The 19,378-nt window shown below is 41.7% G+C and overlaps 1 protein-coding gene across 1 annotated transcript; it reads right to left on the minus strand.

Moving 5' to 3' along the window:
* Positions 1–3,053: 3,053 nt before the first annotated feature.
* Positions 3,054–14,245, minus strand: LOC138891503 (uncharacterized). The gene is made up of 10 exons (XM_070174837.1): positions 13,396–14,245; positions 12,916–13,273; positions 11,025–11,954; positions 10,671–10,976; positions 10,049–10,598; positions 8,238–8,524; positions 7,878–7,943; positions 7,217–7,511; positions 6,956–7,087; positions 3,054–3,194 (listed from the first exon to the last, which is right to left on the minus strand). The coding sequence occupies exons 1-10, from the start codon at positions 14,243–14,245 to the stop codon at positions 3,054–3,056; spliced, it is 3,915 nt and encodes a 1,304-aa protein (XP_070030938.1).
* Between the last annotated feature and the right edge of the window lie 5,133 nt (positions 14,246–19,378).

Raw genomic sequence — 19,378 nt, forward strand, 5'->3', positions numbered from 1 at the left:
TCTTCGGAAGAAGCTAATATAGAATTATTATCCGAGGCAAATTAGCATAAACTCGCTCATATTTATAAAATCGTAAAATACATTGGATCGTTACTTGAGTGTAATTCCCAATGCATCCATGCATGTAGCCATTGATCATTTTGCTTGCTTTCTAGGTTAGTTTACATTTTTGCAATTAGTTATAAATATTTTCTCAAAACCTTTCTAAGTGTTTGGCTTAGCATAATAAGTGATAATTCTCTTACACGCCTAATTGCCTACATATTGTTCTCTATGGGATTCGACCCCGACTCATAGTTGGATAAATTATATTGCATGTGACCGTGTCCATTTACGTTTTAGTAGTGGATTTGGACATCATCACTGGCCTATCTATCGAGTATTTGATCTAAGAAAGGAAGTGGAAAGTGATCCTTCCTTGTTACTTTGTTGTGATTGCGATAATCCATGCAAAACCTCCAATCGGTCACCGTTCTTGTTAGAATCAATTCATTCTTATCATTGGTCACCACAGCCATGCCCCTTTCTCTGGGACACATTGAACCGGAGAGGTCCATGAACTATCGTAGATGTGGTAGACAACCCCGGCATCCAACTAGTTGACAATCTCCTTCTTGACAACTTCTTGAATAGCCTCATTGAGTCTTATGTGGTGTTCAATGGACGGTTTAGCACCATCCTCCAATTTGATATTATGCATGCAAAAGGCAGGGCTTATACTCCGAATATCCACCAAAGTCCACCCAATAGCCTTCTTCCTATTTTATAACACCGCCAATGTGGAATCAACTTGCACGTTAGTCAAACAAGAGAAAAAAATAACCGGTAAAGTAGAACAAGGGCCAATACATTCATACCGAAGGTGTGGAGGCAATGCATTAAACTACAAGTAGGTGTCTCTTCAATAGAAGGATTTGTAGGAGGAGTCTTCCTATTTTCAATATCCAAAGATAATTTTCGGGGTGCATAGTTGTATGACCCCATTCCTTACAAAGCGTTCATGCATTCCATGAAACTATCCATCTCGTCATCATCAAAATTGAGTAAAACGGCCTCCAACATATCACAAACATTGATAGTAGTACTTGTATCATCAACAATAACATCGGTCACCAAGTCCAAAAAAGAACACACCTCGTTACTATTTGGTTGTCGTATGGACTTACACACATGGAATAGCATTTTTTTATCACCAACCCAGAAAGTGAGTTCTCTAGCTTCTACATCACAAAGAGCCTTACCCGTATCAAGGAAAGGTCTCTCAAGAATGATTGGCACTTAATAATCAACTTCATAATCTAGAATGACAAAGTCCGCCAAAAGAATAAATTTATTAACCCGGACCAAAACATCTTTAATCACACCCAACAGCCTTTTCATGGTGCGATCGGCCATCTGTAATCTCATAGAAGTGGGTCTTGGTTGTCCAATCCCCAAAGTCTTGAAAATCGAATATTGCATCAAACTTATATTTTTCCCAAGATCACAAAGAGCTTTAGCAAACTCGATACTTCCAATTGTACAAGGAATCGTGAAAGCACTAGGATCCTCCAAGTTAGGATCCATTGTATCAACAATCGCACTCACTTTATGAGTGACTTTGATAGTCTCAAAATTCATCGACTGCTTCTTTGTCACAAAATCTTTCATAAACTTTGCATAACGGAGCATTTTTCCAAAGCTTCCACCAATGGCATATTGATTGAGAGACTCTTCATCATTTGAATGAACTTCTTGAATTGATTCTCACCATTTTGCTTGACAAGTATTTTAGGGTATGGAGTTGGAGGCTTAGGAAATGGTTCCTTTTCCTTTTGCATTACCGGTTCCGGTATGTTAATGACATGTTCCCTAGACGGGTTTACCTCCTCTTGAGTCTCTTCTACACTATCATCAATATCAATCCAAACTTCCTCATTTTCTCGAACCAATATTGTTTGGGATCTCTTATTCTTGCATCACTTGGTCATCATCAACAAGTTTCCTTTTACTTGAGGTGGGTGCATTCCCGCCTCTTCCATTTCTTGTGATAGAATGCCCCGTATTGTTACCATCCTTTGGGTTCACCACCGTGTCACTTTGTAGTGTACCCTTAGGACGAGAATTTAGAGCTTGAGATATTTGCCCTATTTAAACTTCTAGATTTCAGATTGATGTATTGTGTGAGGCAAGTTGGGCATACGAAACGACATTCTTTTCCATCATTTGCTTGAACCTATTCTCAATACGTCCCATTTCATTATTTGAGAACTTGAACTATGGGAAGGATAAGGCGGTGGGTTGTTCGGTTGTTGATACATTGCAGGCATTTGAAAAACCGACCCTCGATTTCCTTGATTGTAACCCTAACCACCTTGTTTGCCTCCCCAATTTCCTTGGTTATTTCCACTCCAATTTCCTTGATTGTTGTTGTTATGCCAATTCTCTTGATTATTAGAACTCCAATTGCCATGGTTGTTTTATGGGCGCCGTTGTTGTTGGTTTAGGCCTTGGAAATTGTTTCTTTTCCCTTGAAAATTGCTCATATATTGCACTTCTTCCTATTGCTCATTATAAGAATCATCTTGATCAAAACCGCCATCATCTTGCACATAGTTCTCCACTCGGGTTTGCATTTGTGGACTCTTGATCCTCTTCTTGTTCACCAAAACATTCACTCCTTCCATAGCATGAACTTGCTTAGGTGCTTGTACTTGATTTAGTTGGGCCTTTGCTAGTTGAGTCATGGTAGTGGTCAAATCGACAATGGCTTGCCCATAGTCTTGCAATTTTTTGTGGAGGTGGATCATATTTGGATCACCTTGTGGGAAATTGCCCCGGGATTGCCAAGCCGATGATATCTCCGCCATCTCATCTAAGATGCCACACGCCTATGCATAAGGTGTAGTCATAAAGTTACCACCGACTAGTTGATTCACTACAAATTGTTTGGTTGTGTTAATCCCACGATAAAAGGTTTGTTGAAAAATATTTTTCGTCATATCGTTGTTGGGACATTCCTTAACCATTGTTCTATACTGCTCCTAAATTTCGTGTAGTTCTTCATTCGGCTCTTATTTGAATGCCAAGATCTCATCTCGAAGTGTAGCCATGTGCCCGGGAGAGAAAACCTTAGCAATGAACTTGGCCGCCAACTCATCCCAAGTGTGAATTGAATGGTTCGGCAAACGTTCCAACCAATCTAAAGCTTTCCCCTGTATAGAGAAGGGAAAGAATCTTAGCCTCAATGCATCCTCAAAAACATTAGTGTTCTTTCTCCCCCAACATGTATTCACAAAGCCCTTCAAATGTTTGTAAGTATTCTAGGTTAGTGCACCGGTGAAGAAGCCACGTTTCTCAAGTAGAGTGAGCACCACGTTGGTGATTTTAAAGTTACCCGCCCTAATACGGGGAGTGATCGTGGCCAAACCTACACCACTATATAGTGGTCGATGCAGTTTTACCCGATGAGGTCGGGATCGATTTCCACAGGGAGTTAATTTGGTTTAGAGTCGGGTATCTAACTAATCTAGATGTGCGAGTTATTTCTAATTGCACTTCCAAACATTGTTGTGATTGATTCTATTCTAATTTTTATACTATTGTATGCCAAGTGTAAGCTAAGTACAATATTTTTTGTGAAAGTTTTCAAGTGTTAAAAGGCACTAGGGTAGTGACTTCCGCCTGGGTGAGTATCTAATGGATGTCAAGAATTTAAGACAAGCTTGTTACGATTGGGGTCGTGATATAACCATCACACATAAGTGCTCACTCTATACCTCTCGGTAGTTTGAGTGACTTTTCCTAATTTGGCTTTCTCAAGCCCAAATAGGTGTTCGTACAATCCAAATGAAATTGGCTCAAGTCAGGTATTACTATCTCTAGGTTTAATGCTTTAATCGGGGCTATCAATCTCTTGAGTTCACCCCAATTCCTTGTTAGCCTAATTTTTCTAGACTTAGTCTCTCTTTCTCAAGAAGAGCCTAAGTCATAAAGACATGAATCAATGTTTGCAACCACTAATTCTACAATTTTAGCATGAATTGGGCTAAATATCACTAACTCATAAACATTTAAGCCATAAACTTCAAGACTCATTAAATACCTACACTAGGATTGGGTCACCACCCTAGCTATGGAGTCTAGCTACTCATGAATACAGATGAAAATCTAAAGTTTGAAGGTAAATCTATTATAAAATTGCCCAAAAGGGGAAAAACCAACCGTTCACGTGCTCTGCTTTACAAAACATAACCTAAAAATTTCAAAAAGATCTATTTATACACACCTAAAATTTTGGACAAAAATGCCCCTGCGGAGTATTCGCAGACGCGTAATTCTGATCGCGTCCGCTCTTGAGCTTTCGCGGCCATATAATAATAAGTGTGGACCGCGTTTCTTCAATACTGGCTTGGACTGGACTAGGTTTCGCGGACAGCGTAAATACATCTGCGTCCGCGTTAGCTTCAATCGCGGTCGTGTATTATGTTCGTGGACCGCATTCTTCAGTTAGGTTTCACTTGCCAAGTCTCTGAACCTTTTATCACGCTCCCAGCGGAATTTCCATCGCGGCCGCGTAATGTAGACGCGGGCAGCAGTGGTGTTTTCTCTGGATTGCAGCTTCTCTGAACCTCTATCTCGCCGACTGCGGAATATTATCCGCCTCAGCGGTGAACCTTACGCGGCCACACTTTTCCATCGCGGTCTGCGGTTTAGTTTTAGCCTTTGGCTTGTGCAAGTTTGGCTCCTTCATGAGCTTATTTTGGCTCCTTTTCCTCATTTTGACCAAACCCTGCAAGCAAGCACATTATGTTAGTTTTCGGGACTACCTTTAGCATTTGTTTACCCAAAACCTAAGCAAAAGAGAGCAAATAATAGGCTAAAATCCCTAGTTGTCAACTCCCCAAAACTTAAGCTTTTGCTTGTCCTCAAGCAAATAAGGTAATTCCCACCTCCGTAAAAAAAAGAAAGGAAAATCTCAACTGTCCTAAGGTGACTTCATCAACATCAATTGGAACTAACAATTACCCTCAACACAAATGCATTATCAACAACATTATGCTACCACTTTTTGAGTTTCATAGGTCTAATGTGACACAAGACCATCAAGAGTTGATTCAATTCATCAAGGAACCTCGATCTCACATAGGTCGTTGTGGATCCCAGACTTCATTTCCTCTACTCTCTATGAGCTCATCTCACCTTATATAATGTGACACTCAAAATCGTGATTGTAAAGAAGTGCGCTCATCACTCTCAAAAGAATGCCACAAGTCCGTCTCTAATTACCATAGGCTTGCCCCTCATGTAAATCACCACTAATGTAAACTCACTCAACTTGAAATCCTATAGGGCTTTAGCGGGATGTAATGAAGGCTTTTTGGATCAAGGTCGGACCTAATGAACTACGATGGTATCATCTTTCCTTAAACACTATATTTTCTCAATTCGGCTCATGATTTCTTGACTCTTTGAGTCATTTTCTTCTTCCTTAGGGGAACTAGAAAGACACTTTGTCACTCTTTCTTCTTTATGACGAACATTTTTCTCCTTTTCTCATCATTCCAAGCCTTTCAATATTGTTTTCTTGAATCCTTTCAACCTTTGCTTTTCTTTTTGACATACTTCTTTTTTTTTAAACATCATTTTTATATCCTTTTCTTTGCCTTTCTTTTTCATCAATTCCTTTTGTTCTTTGCATCATTCATCACTTTGAAATTCCTTGTCTCTCCCCCAAACTTATATTTTTAACTATTGTTCATCATGAGTGCTAAGGAAAGATTGGGTGCCAAATGAGGGTCATTATAGAACCGATGGAGGCTTGTAATGTGGTTATTGAATGAAAAAGGCTTAGGCTCAAAGGGGTTGACTAAGGACATTATAGTGATAGGCTATGGATGTTTTCAAATTCACATGGAACCAAGGAGAGCCTATAATCACTTCTCAAGTCGAGCTACACTTAGAATTTCGCCTAGAAAAACATTCGAGGCAAGTTCTAGACTTGTTGGCAAGGTACTTGGACTTGCAATGCAATACCTCACCTCTCAAGCTACTGGATTGTTAAAGAGAATAGAGTCAAGGTCCCACAATAACCTTAGCTAAGATTGAAGATCACAGATGGCTCACAAAAACCACTTGATGATAGTTTTAGTCAACTCAAGAGTCTAAAGGTCACAACTAGAGCTAATCTCTTCAACCAACTTGTCTCTAACCATGAGGTCGAAGGTAAATGTGTTGGTACCAAGTGAAGTCTGCTTGATACACTTTTATTCATTACTACTATATATCAAAACAGAAAGAAAAACAGACTCAATCCCTTAAGAAGGTTGTCACGCCATCCATCATTGGGAAGAGCCACCCGGTTCACACAAATTTCACCTTTGGAAAGAACCATGGCATTAAGAAAACCAAAGGCTTATTGATCACGAAATATTGTAAAAAACAAGAAGCTACAAATTCAAAAAGAAACTACTAAATGAAATAAGAAGCTAAGCTATTAAGGATAATTACAAAAGAAGTTATAAAGTAAAATACGGAAAATAAACTGAATATGTACAATAGGGGATTGAAAACAATATACACAAAATGGGGATGAATATATACATGGAATGGTAATTTTATATACATACCAAAAGTGAAAAGTACGAAAATGAAAGTGCAATAAGTAGAGAATAAAGAAAAATAGTATCAAAGTTATTACAGACCAATCATCAAAATCATCATATAAAAATAAGGCCACCCCCCAAATAAAAATTAGCATTGTCCTCAATGCTAAAAGCAAAAATAGAATACGGGAGGGATAGAGAGTAAAGAGAACTCCCTATGAGGCCTCTATCTGCATGGAGTCACTGGTGGGGTCCTGTGGCTGGCCAGACTCATCACCTCCCTCGGGATCCTCCATCTCAATCTACAAGCCCTCCCTCTGGGGTATCACCACTCTCCTCACCGGCTCTCTATCAGTCTCCTGCTCTAGTACCTGTGTTGGCTGAGTTGTCTGTGCTGCATGGGCAGCCTCTCCTATAAGGAGATCTAGAGGAATATCACCGGTGGAAGTGAGCTTTGCCACCTCCTTCTTCAACTCTTCTTGACCCTTCTTCACTTTCCTCACCTATTTACCCAGCTCCTTGATTACCTTTTCATGCGCACCCAGAGACTCCAGAATCTTCTTTTGATTTTCAAGAATACTCTTCAATGATTCCTCCACTGATGGAGGCATCTAGAACTGTGCTGGAACTGCCTGAGCTGCTACTGCACTGGATAAGGCAGATAGCTTTGATGTAGCTACCTGCATCCAGTTGTTGATGCCGGCCAAAGTCTGATTTACCCTCAGTGCAGTCTGAGGGTAAGTTGATGAAGAAGGCACTGATGGTGGGATAGAAGTGGATGGCCCGGAGGATAGATGTGGCATGGCAGCAGAAGACCCCTCGGCTGTGGAAGGCACGGACCTAGTGGCCACTACCCCTGGCTCTTCAGACTGGCCAGTGGAGGTGGTGGATTCACCCTTGGACTTGGGGTTGTCTGGACCCTGAAGGCTGTACGAGAAGAAGGGCCTTTACGGCTTCACCTTCGTGTCAAAGTGTCTCCCCTCAACCCGCTGGTCCTCTAGGTACATAGTGATGAAATTGGGGTAAGGTTAAGACCATTCTTCCTTCCTGGTTGCCTTGGATATGTTCTGGGCCATGAGGTTCCCCATATTTACCGGGTAACCTGCCATGATGGATGCTATGAGGATCGCTCGGGAAAGTGGAATGTCACTGTCATGCTGGCACGGATCAAGGCGGCTGCAGACGAAGGTGCACCACCCTTTTGCTTCAAAGCTAAGGATGTTTCTGGCAATTGAGACTACCGATGTAAGCCAGGGCGGTGTTGTCCCTGGTATGGCTATCACCTCTACTAACTATGTACGGGCTTCTTCATCTAATGCCAACTTCTGTATGTATAGAGCAGCGTCTACATCATCAAACCTGGCATATGTATTCAACGTTGTGCCATCAAACCAAATCTTCTTGTTTCGTACCTTAGTCACATGGGTGCCCTTTTTTATGTGGGCAACATTGGCGTAAAATTCATTGACTAGGTACTCATTTGCTTTCGGCAACTTGCTAGTGAAGAATTCCCATCCTACTCTTTCATCAAATTGTCACTTCACATTCGGGTTGTGAGGGAGAAGGTCCATTTCTATGAAATGATGCTCAAGGGTGAGCGTCCTTTGTGGACACCATTCCCGAAATTTGTGGTAGGCCTTCTCACTCACAAACCGATCTTGCCACATTACCGTCTTCCTTGATCTACTCAACCCTCCCTCATGTGTATCACCTCCTCTCCCGTCATCCGGAACCTCTTTTTCATCATCCATATCAATAGGAGCAGTTGTTGAGGCCGGAGTTACAGCAGGTGGGGGAGGAGGTGCTGAAGTCTCACTATCTCCTTCTGAGCTATCATCCGGCTCAGATGCGGAGGTGGATTGATCGATGAGACGGAAAGGTTGAGATTGCACCTTGGGGGGTTGTTCAGATTCTCCCTCAAAAATCTCCCGGGAAGGGAGCTATTCACTAATGTCCGAGGAGTCAGCCTGAGGTCACACAGGTGGTGCCTTTTTGCCAATAGTCTTCTAAGGTGCTAAGGATGCAATCTGCTTCCCTTTGCCTCGGCAGCGGGAGGAATCTCCCCTTTCTTTGGATTTGTCGGGACCATCACGAGATTGCACTATTATCTGCACACACATTTAGTGAAAGATCATTAGTATTGTGGTTCAATGAATTGGCAGAGGACAGCAGATGAAATGATCAAAGTGTTTCTCAAAACAGGGTTCCGCTGACAGCATAAAAGAGGCGCGGCCGCGGAAGGGTCAGCGTGGTTCGCGTAAAGATAAGTGCGGCCGCAAATGAGTTGGGATCAGACTACCAATTCTCTGAACATTGGTTTCTGCTGGCAGCATAATTTGGGACGCGGCCGCGAAAGATCAAACGCGGATAGCATAAAATTGGACGCGGCCGCGGAAGCAATTTCCAAACTCTCTACAACTCATGAGCGCAGACCGCGAATTATTTGGACGCGGCCGCGTAAGTTCAAACGCGGACCGTGAAAAAATCACTGCGTCTGCAAACATGCAACCGTACTCAACTTCTCACAAATTAGAGAACGCGGACCGCATAAAAATGGACCACGGTCTGTGAAGTTCAAACAACACTGGCTCTAGAACATTTGAAACCTAGGGCTTTCACTAAGTGCAAAAATTAATGCAATTAACATGCATAGTTAATAACCCTATCCCCCATTAGGCATGGAAAATAATTACCCACATGGATATATATAAGCATCAATTAAGCATGATATTGAGATTTTGGCATGTATTAAACCCTAACCTAAAAAAAAATTTAAAGTAGAAGAAAAGAAAATCAAAAGATGAAATTAATGTAAAGATTTGAGCATACCAGATGTGGATTTGTAGTAGGAAATATCTTCTTGATTAATGAGATATGAAATTGAAATTTTAAGAAATGGAAGATGAACAGTGGCCTATTTCGTTGAGAGCGTGGGTTCGAAAAAGTTTAAAAGACCTAAGGACTTCTTATTTATACCAACCCCAGAGGTCACCTGAGTTCGGTCCGCGTAATTCCACCACGTCCGCGCTTTTTACCTTTTGAAGAACCTTTTCAGAAACAGGTCCGCTGAGAGCGGAATAACGGGCGTGGCCGCATAATATTAACGTGGACTACAATATTACGAACGCAGACGTGAATACAACTTCAGAGAGTTGATATTCTAGACTTTTCAAATCCACGTCCGCTGACAACATACGCCCCTGCGAAAAGCTCTCGCTGACCGCAAAATTTTGAGCGCGGTCCGCGTAATTCTCCACTCTTAGGCAAATATTTTTAGCAACAGTCTTGTACTGCATAAACAATTCCTACACAAAACTCACAACCAGTTAGTTCAAAATAAAGCCTGATCTAAGAAGGAAATCAAAGAAGAAAGAAAACACATGGGTTGCCTCCCAAGATGTGCCTGATTTAACGTCGCGGCACGACGCATGTTACCAATATCATTGGAAATTGATCAAGGCTACCACATGGTTGTCATCAAACTTGTCGAGGTAATGCTTCACTCGCTGCCCATTAACTCTGAAGATTTCACCATCTTTGTTTTTCAAGTCAAGAGCACCAAACAGAGTCACGTGCACCACCTCAAAGGGGCCACTACATTTTAACTTGAGCTTTCCCGGAAATAGTCGTAACCGGGAGTTGAATAGAAGAACCAAGTCACCCTCCTTGAATTCTTTGTTCCGGGCATATTTCTCATGTAAGTACTTCATCTTGTCCTTATACAAGGACGAGCTGGAATAAGCATGAAACCGAAATTCATCAAGTTCATTGAGTTGCTCTACCCGGAGGTTGGCTTCTACATCCCATTCAAGGTTTAACTTCTTGAGCACCCACATGGCCTTATGCTCTAACGCAACCAGAAGATGGCATGCTTTCCCAAATACCAACCGGTACGGAGACATACCAATTGGAGTCTTGTACACAGCTCTATAAGCCCACAAAGCATCGTCAGGTTTCTTTGACCAATCCGCCCGGTTTGCATTGACAGTTTTTGATAATATGCTCTTTATCTCCCTGTTGGAGACCTTAACTTGTCCACTAGCCTGGGGATGATAAGGGGTTGACACCTTATGATTGACACCATACTTGGAAAGCAAAGTGTCGAAAGCCTTATTGCAGAAATGAGAACCCCCATCACTGATGATTGCCCGAGGGGTGCCAAACCATGTGAAGATATTTTTCTTTAGGAATGCCACCACACTCCGTGCCTCATTGTTGGGCAAAGCTACAGCTTCAACCCACTTGGAAACATAATCAACAGTAACCAGAATATAAGTGTTACCAAAGAAACTCACAAATGGCCCCATGAAGTCTATCTCCCACACGTCAAAAATATCGATCTCAAGAATAGTGGTGAGAGGCATTTCATCCTTCTTGGAAATTCTACCAGCTCTTTGGCATTCATCACACCTCTTAACAAGATCACTTGCATCTTTATACAGGTTAGGCCAATAAAATCCAATGCTAAGAACCTTTGAAGCAGTTCTTGCCCCACCATGATGACCACCGTAGGGTGAGGAATGGCAAGGATCAAGAATATTCATTTGCTCCTCTTCCGGGACACATCTCCGGATCACACCATCATTGAAAATCTTGAAAAGATAGGGCTCGTCCCAATAATAATCCAAGCTGTCCCATTTGAGTTTCTTCCTTTGGTTAGAAGAGAGCTCACTCAGGACAACGCCGGTCACAAGAAAGTTAGCCACATCGGCGAACCAAGGCATACCATTCAAAGACATGGAGAGGAGTTGTTCATCCAGGAATGAATCATTGATTTCGAGGCCATTGTGGGGCATTCCCTCCTCTTCTAAGCAGGACAAGTGGTCCGTCACTTGATTATCACTTCCTTTTCTATCAATGATTTCAAGGTCAAACTCTTGAAGTAGAAGAACCCATCTCATCAACCTAGCCTTCGAGTTCTTCTTGGTCATCAAGTAACGGAGTGCCGCATGATCGGTGTGCACAATCACTTTGGCACCCATGGGATATGGCCTGAACATTTCCATGGCGAATACAATGGCTAATAACGCTTTCTCGGTCACCGTATAATTGACTTGGGCGTTATTCATCATTTTTCTTGCATAATAGACCAGATGAAATATCTTGTTGACCCTTTGCCCCAAAACTGCTCCTACCGCAACGTCACTAGCATCATACATGAGCTCAAATGGTAAGTTCCAATTGGGTACGGTGATGATGGGAGTGGTTGTCAATTTATACTTGAGAAGCTCAAAAGCTTTCATGCAATCTTCATTGAACATAAACTTTGCATCCTTTTCTTGCAGCTTGCACAAGAGGTTCACCACTTTTGAGAAATCCTTAATGAACCTTCGGTAGAAATCCCGTGTGCCCAAGAAAGCTCCTAACTGCCTTGACGGAAGTAGGAGCAGGGAGTTTTGAAATAACTTCAATCTTTGCTTTATCCACTTCAATACCGTCCTTTGAGATCTTATGGCCGAGGACAATGCCCTTCTTAACCATAAAGTGGCATTTTTCCCAATTAAGCACTAGGTTGGTCTCTTCACATCGGGCCAACACTTTGTCAAGATTATCCAAGCATTATTCAAATGAGTCCCCCACAACACTAAAATCATCCATGAACAATTTGAAGACGTCTTCCACCATATCTGTAAATATTGCCATCATACACTGTTGAAAGGTAGCCGGTGCATTACACAAGCCAAACGGCATCTGTGAGAATGCAAATGTGCCATACGGACATGTGAAGGTGGTTTTCTCTTGGTCCTCCGGTGCAATGAGAATCTGGTTGTATCCTGAGTACCCATCCAAAAAGCAATAGTAGGCACGCCCGGCAAGTTTGTCCAACATTTGATCAAGAAAGGGCAATGAAAAATGGTCTTTGCGGGTTACTTTTTTTGGCTTTATTTAGTCCATACGTACCCTCCATCCGGTGACAGTACAAGTGGGGATCAACTCATTTTTCTCGTTTGTGACCATAGTCATACCCCCCTTCTTCGGTACACATTGTACCGGTGAAGTCCATAAGCTATCCGAAATAGGGTACATAACCCCTGCATCAAGCCACTTGACAATTTCCTTCTTGATGACCTCTTGCATAGCCTCGTTCAACCTCCTTTGATGTTCCACAGAGTGTTTGGCATCATCCTCTAGTATAATTTTGTGCATGCAAAAGGCAGGGCTTATACCCCGAATGTCGGCCAAAGTCCATCCAATTGCCTTTTTCCTTATTTGAAGCACCGCAAGGGTGGAGTATACCTGCACGTTAGTTAGGCAAGCAGAAAGAATAACAGGTAATGTGGAAGAAGGGCCTAAGAATTCATACCTGAGGTGTGAAGGCAAAGGTTTCAACTCCAATGTTGGTAGCTCTTCGATTGAGGGCTTTGTTGGTGGAGTCTTCCAATTTTCCAAGTCCAATGAAAGTTTATGGGGCCCATATGAGTAGGATCCCATTCCTTGCAACGCATTTGCACATTCAACCAAGCCTTCCTTTTCATCATCCGCATGGTTTAGCAACACAGCTTCCAAAGGGTCTTCCATATTGATCATGGCACTCGTTTCATCAACTATCACCTCTGTCACATGATCCACAAAAGAGCAAACTTCATTGCTATTTGGTTTCCTCATTGATTTGCACACGTGGAATACAACTTTTTCATCGCACACTCGGAAGGTGAGCTCCCATGCTTCCACATCCACCAATGCCTTCCCTGTTGTTAAGAAAGGTTCCCTAATATTATAGGTACCTCATAGTCGACTTCGCAGTCGAGAATCAAAAAATCAACAGGCAAAATAAACTTGTCGACCCAGACTAGAACATCATCAATAATACCAAGCGACCTTTTCATTGTCCGATCTGCCATTTGTAATCTCATGAAAGTAGCTCTTGGTTGCTCAATACCTAGTGTTGTGAACATGGAATATGGAATCAAATTAATACTAGCTCCCATATCACACAAGGCTTTTGCAAAATCGCCTCTACCAATGATGCATGGAATTGTAAAGGCACCGGGATCTTCAAGATTTGGAGCCATCGAGTGCACAATGGCACTAACTTGATGAGTCAATTTGATGGTCTCACAATTCATAGATCTTTTCTTAGTTACCAATTCCTTCATAAAATTGGCATATCCCGACATTTGTTCGAGAGCTTCCACCAAGGGCACATTGATTGACAAACCTTTCATCATCTCAATAAACTTCTTGAATTGGATTTCATTATTTTGCTTTGCAAGCCTTTGAGGATATGGTGGAGGAGGCCTTGGAAAAGGGGCCTTGGCTTTAGGCACTTCCATTTCAGGTATGTCTATCATGTGTTCCCTAGATGGGTTCACATCATTTTGAGTCTCCTCCATATTGTCATTGCTATCGATCCTCACTTCATCATTCACATTCTCATCATTGGCTTGAACCTTATCATCTTCTTGCAACACAACATCTTCATTCACAATCTTCTTTGGATCAGAAGTACTTGCATCTCCACCTCTACCGCTTCTTGTGGTCACTGCCATAGCATGGCCTATATGGTTCCCTCCCTTCGGGTTTACTACCGTATCACTTGGTAGTGCCCCCTTAGGGCGAGTATTCAATGCTTGAGAAATTTTACCCAGTTGTACTTCCAAGTTGCAAATAGAGGTAGTATGGGAGGCTATTTGGGCATCGGAGTCAGCATTCCTTTCCATCATTAGTTTGAACATATTCTCTATTCGCCCTATCTCATTGTTTGAAGAACTTCTCCCTTGAAATGAATATGGAGACGGATTATTTGGTTGTTGATACATCGGGGGCCTTTGGATGCCCGACCCCCGGTTGCCTTGATTATTATTATTCCAACCCCCTTGGTTTCCATTTCCGCCCTAATTGTTATTGTTGTTCCCCCAATTCTGATTATTGTTGTTGCCATTGTTCCAATTCCCTTGGCCTTGGTTGCCCCAATTTTGATAGTTCCCTTGCGATCTCCAATGTTGATTTGGAGCATTGCTCCGTTGACCTTGGTAGTTATTGGCATATAACACTTCCTCACTTTGATCATCATAAGAATCGTCTTGATTGTCACCACTACCACTTTGCTCATATTGATCTTGATTGTTTTGCACTTGTTGACCACACTGTTTCCTCCCGTTGACCAAGACATTTACCCCTTCAATGGAATTTACTTGCTTTGTCCCTTGAACTTGCTGAAGTTGGGCCTTTGCTAACTGATTCATAGTAGTTGTCAACTCGGCTATAGCTTGTCCGTGATCATGAAGTTCCTTGTGAAGATGGATGACATTAGGGTCACCCTGAAAAACATTTGCCCAACTCTGCCAAGCTGAAGATGTGTCAGCCATCTCATCAAGTATGTCACAAGCATCGGCATAAGGCGTCTTCATAAACTTTCCCCCAGCTAGCTGATTCACCACACACTAGTTGATCGTGTTGATGCCCCTATAGAATGTCTGCTGAATCATTGCTTCAGTCATATCATTATTTGGGCATTCCTTGACCATTATCCGGTATCGCTCCCAGATTTCATGTAGGGGTTCATTAGGTTCTTGTTTAAAGGCTAAGATCTCATCCCTCAATTTTGCCATATGACCCGGTGAGAAAAACTTGGTTGTAAACTTTTCTGCCAACTCATACCATGTGTGTATGGAGTGGTTGGGTAGCCTCTCGAGCCAGTCCAAAGCTTTCCCTCTAAGTGAAAATGGGAAAAGTCTCAATCTCAGAGCGTCCTCTGACACACTCGTCTACTTGCTCCCCCAACATGTGTCTACAAAACCCTTGAGATGCTTGTATGCGTTTTGATGAGGAGCTCCAGTGAAGAAGCGCCTTTGCTCCAATAGGGTCAGCATGACATTTGTAATTTGAAAATTTCCCGCCCGAATTCGGGGCGGGACAATTGCACTTGCGTAAACTTCGTTGGGTAGCACCCGGGGTGCTGCCCGTGGAGGAGGTGGGGGAGGGTTTGGAATGTTGTCATTAGCCTAGTGGCCTCTTCTTTGGACTTGAGGTTCTAGATTAACCTCATCCTCACCATTGTCATCTACCTTCTCCCCCGGAAGAATATGTACGAGAGCATCATTATGAGCCATTTGGTACCTAAAGCGATAGATAAACAAAAGTTAGAAAAACAGAAGGAAAAAAAAAAACAAGACACACAAATAGTTAGATAGATAGTCAATACCGTCTAACTCCCCAGCAATGGCGCCAAAAAGTGATCGTGGCCAAACCTACATCACTATATAGTAGCAAAGAGTGGTCAATGCAGTTTTACCCGATGAGGTCAGGATCAATTTTCACAAGGAGTTAATTTGGTTTGGAGTCGGGTATCTAACTAATCTAGATGTACATGTTGTTTCTAATTGCATTTCCAAACATTGTTGTGATTGATTCTATTCTAATTTTTATACTATTGTATGCCAAGTGTAAGCTAAGTTTAATATTTTTGGTAAAAGTTTTCAAGTGTTAAAAGGCACTAGGGTAGTGACTTCCGCCTTGATGAGTATCTAATAGATGTCAAGAATTTAAGACAAGCTTGTTACGATTGGGGTCGTGATATAACCATCACACATAAGTGCTCACTCTATACCTCTCGCTAATTTGAGTGACTTTGCCTGATTTGGCTTTCTCAAGCCCAAATGGGTGTTCGCACAATCCAAATGAAATTGGCTCAAGTCGGGTATTACTATCTCTAGGTTAAACGCTTTAATCGAGGCTATCAATCTCTTGAGTTCACCCCAATTCCTTGTTAGCCTAATTTTCTTAGACTTAGTCTCTCTTTCTCAAGAAGAGCCTAAGTCATAAAGACATGAATCAGTGTTTGCAACCACTAATTCTACAATTTTAGCATGAATTGGGCTAAATATCACTAACCCATAAACAATTAAGCCCTAAAATTCAAGACCCATTAAATACTCATACTAGGATTGGGTTACCACCCTAGCTATGAGGTCTAGCTACTCATGAATACATCAGAAATCAAAGGTGAAGACGAAATATAAGCCATAATATTAAAGTACAAGATGAAAATCTAAAGTTTGAAGGTAAATCTATTATAAAATTTCCCACAAGGGGAAAAACCAGCAGTTCACGTGCTCTGCTTTACAAAACTTAACCTAAAAATGTCAAAAAAGATCTATTTATACACAGCTAAAATTTTCGGACAAAAATGACCCTGTGGAGTATTCACTGACGCGTAATTCTGATTGCGTCCGCGCTTGAGATTTCGCGGCCGCATAATAATATACGCGGTCCGCATTTCTTCAATACTGGGCTTGGACTGGACTAGGTTTCGCGGACAGCGTAAATATATTCGCGTCCGCGTTAGCTTCAATCCCGGCCGCGTATTATGTTCGCGGACCGCGTTCTTCAGTTAGATTTCACTTACCAAGTCTTTGAACCTTTTATCACGCTCTCAACAGAATTTCTACTGCGTTCGCGTCTGATAACTTTGCGGCCGCTTAATGTAGACGCGGGCAGCGGTGGTGTTTTCTCTGGATTGCAGCTTCTCTGAACCTTTATCTCGCCAACCGCAGAATATTATCCACCTCAGCAGTGAACCCTACGCGGTCGCGCTTTTCCATCGCGGTCCGCGGTTCAGTTTCAACCTTTGGCTTGTGCAAGTTTGACTCCTTCATGAGCTTATTTTGGCTCATTTGCCTCATTTTGACCAAACCCTGCAAGCAAGCACATTATGTTAGTTTTCGGGACTACCTTTAGCATTTTTTTTTTACCCAAAACCTAAGCAAAAGAGAGCAAATAATAGGCTAAAATCCCTAGTTGTCAAGAGACTATTGCACTAAAATAACTTTTGTTGGGCAATAGCCGGTGTTGAGCTTCTTGTGGTAGATGTGGTGGAGGTAGGGGTGGAACGGGCATGTTTTCATGTGGTACCCGGCTTCTTCGAGTATGTTGTGGTACTTGAGGTACCTCATCGACTTGTTCCTCCTCGCCGTCTAAGTCCTCCTAAGGCAATTTTCCGAGCTCATTGTTTGACATGTTTGTACCTATAATTTCTTAAGCAAGTTAGTAACACGGAAGGAAAAGAACATATTCCAAAACCAAACTCAAATATATATCTAACACCGTTAAAGCTCCCCGGCAACGATGCCAAAAATTTGATACACTCCCAATTCACACTGAACAATGAGTGGAAGAGGTTGTTAGAAGAATAATACCCAACTATGAGTCGGGGTCGATTTCCACATGGAGCTAAGAATGGGTGTTAGAGTTTACACTTGATGCATGTAGAAGAAATAGCTTAAATACACTTCCAAACAAGTTTGTGTTGCAAATTACTTCTATGAACTACACAATTAACGATTAACTAGAGAGTTGAAATTAGCAATTGACTAATTATTTTTGGTTGTTTTCAAATAGGTAAAAAGCATAGGGATGTAACCTTCGCCTAGGTTTAGCCCAATGGGTTAATTACGTTAATACTTATTTTAGGGAGTTGGGTGTATTATAGCTCTCACCTCTAAATTACCCACTCAATACCTCTCGGTCATAGAGTGATTATGCCCGATTTGGCTTTCTCAAGCCCAAATGGGTATCAAACCAAATAGTTGATATGAGCTCAAGTTGGGTTTTTTCTATCTCTAGTGCATATCCTTTAATTAGGCTAATCAAAAGCTTAACTAGCCCAATTTCTTATTAGCCAAGTTTTCCTAGACCAAGTCTCTATTTCTCAAGTAAAGACCTAGTCAAAAAAACTTGAATCAATGTTTGCAACCATTAACTCTAAAATTAAAGTATGAACAAGGCTAAATAAAAAACAACCAATCATAAACAAGCATTAGATTAATTACCCATAAGGTTTACACACAAGGGTTGGGTAACAATCCTAGTAAATATCTAGCTACTCATAGTAGAAATTGAAGAAAATAAAGAAGAAACACTAATTAGAGCCATAATATAAAATTAAAATGATAAACTATGATGTTTTTGTCCCAAAATAATCACATATTACCCAATATGGTAAACTACAGCGGCGACAGCTACAAAAACTTCAAAACTTGACCTAAAAAAGTTATTCCCAACTATTTATGGTGGCCGAAAATTCGCTGAATAAAATTGCCCTTCCGGAGGTTCTGCGGCCACGTGCAGTCCGCACTTTGCTTGAGCTTGCAGGTTGAGGGACTCTGTAGTCTCACAATTTGATCTGCGGTTGTACTTCAGCTTTTGTGGTCGTACAATTCATGTGCGGTCTGCACTTCAGGCAAGGCTTCAGTCTTGGTTATTTTGCACTCTCTGTACTTTTTGAATTCTTATCGGTGCGACCATGTTCTGCGACCACACAAATTGTGTGGAGTCCGCACTTCTCTTCAATCCACCTTTGAGCTTCAACACCAGATTTCTGGCTGCAAAGAGAATTATGCGGTCCACGCTTTCTTCTGCGGTTGCATAAACTCTTCTGCGGACCGAACTTTTGGTCTGTTGCGCCCCTTCTTGCCATGTGAGCCGGAGCACTCCTTTTTTAGTTGGATTTCTTCATAAAGGTCCAAATCTCAAATAGAAATTTGCACACTTTCATTAGTTTTATGAACATAAATCAACACTTTCAGACTATGACTAAAACAAAAAAGGCACTAATAAGTGATCAAAATCCATATTTATCAGCAGGGCGCTAAGTATTTTTCGAAGATTGATCTCAGATCTGGGTATGATCAGTTAAGGATCAAGGGAGAGGATGATAGCCTTTCGAACCAGGTATGGCCATTACAAGTTTCTCATTATGTCCTTTGGCCTAACCAATGCACCAGCATCCTTCATGGATCTGATGAATCGAGTATTCAGGCCATTCTTGGATATCTTTATGATCGTGTTTATTG

This window comes from Nicotiana tomentosiformis, chromosome 1, assembly GCF_000390325.3.
Source record: "Nicotiana tomentosiformis chromosome 1, ASM39032v3, whole genome shotgun sequence".
In the NCBI taxonomy this organism is placed as follows: Eukaryota; Viridiplantae; Streptophyta; class Magnoliopsida; order Solanales; family Solanaceae; genus Nicotiana; species Nicotiana tomentosiformis.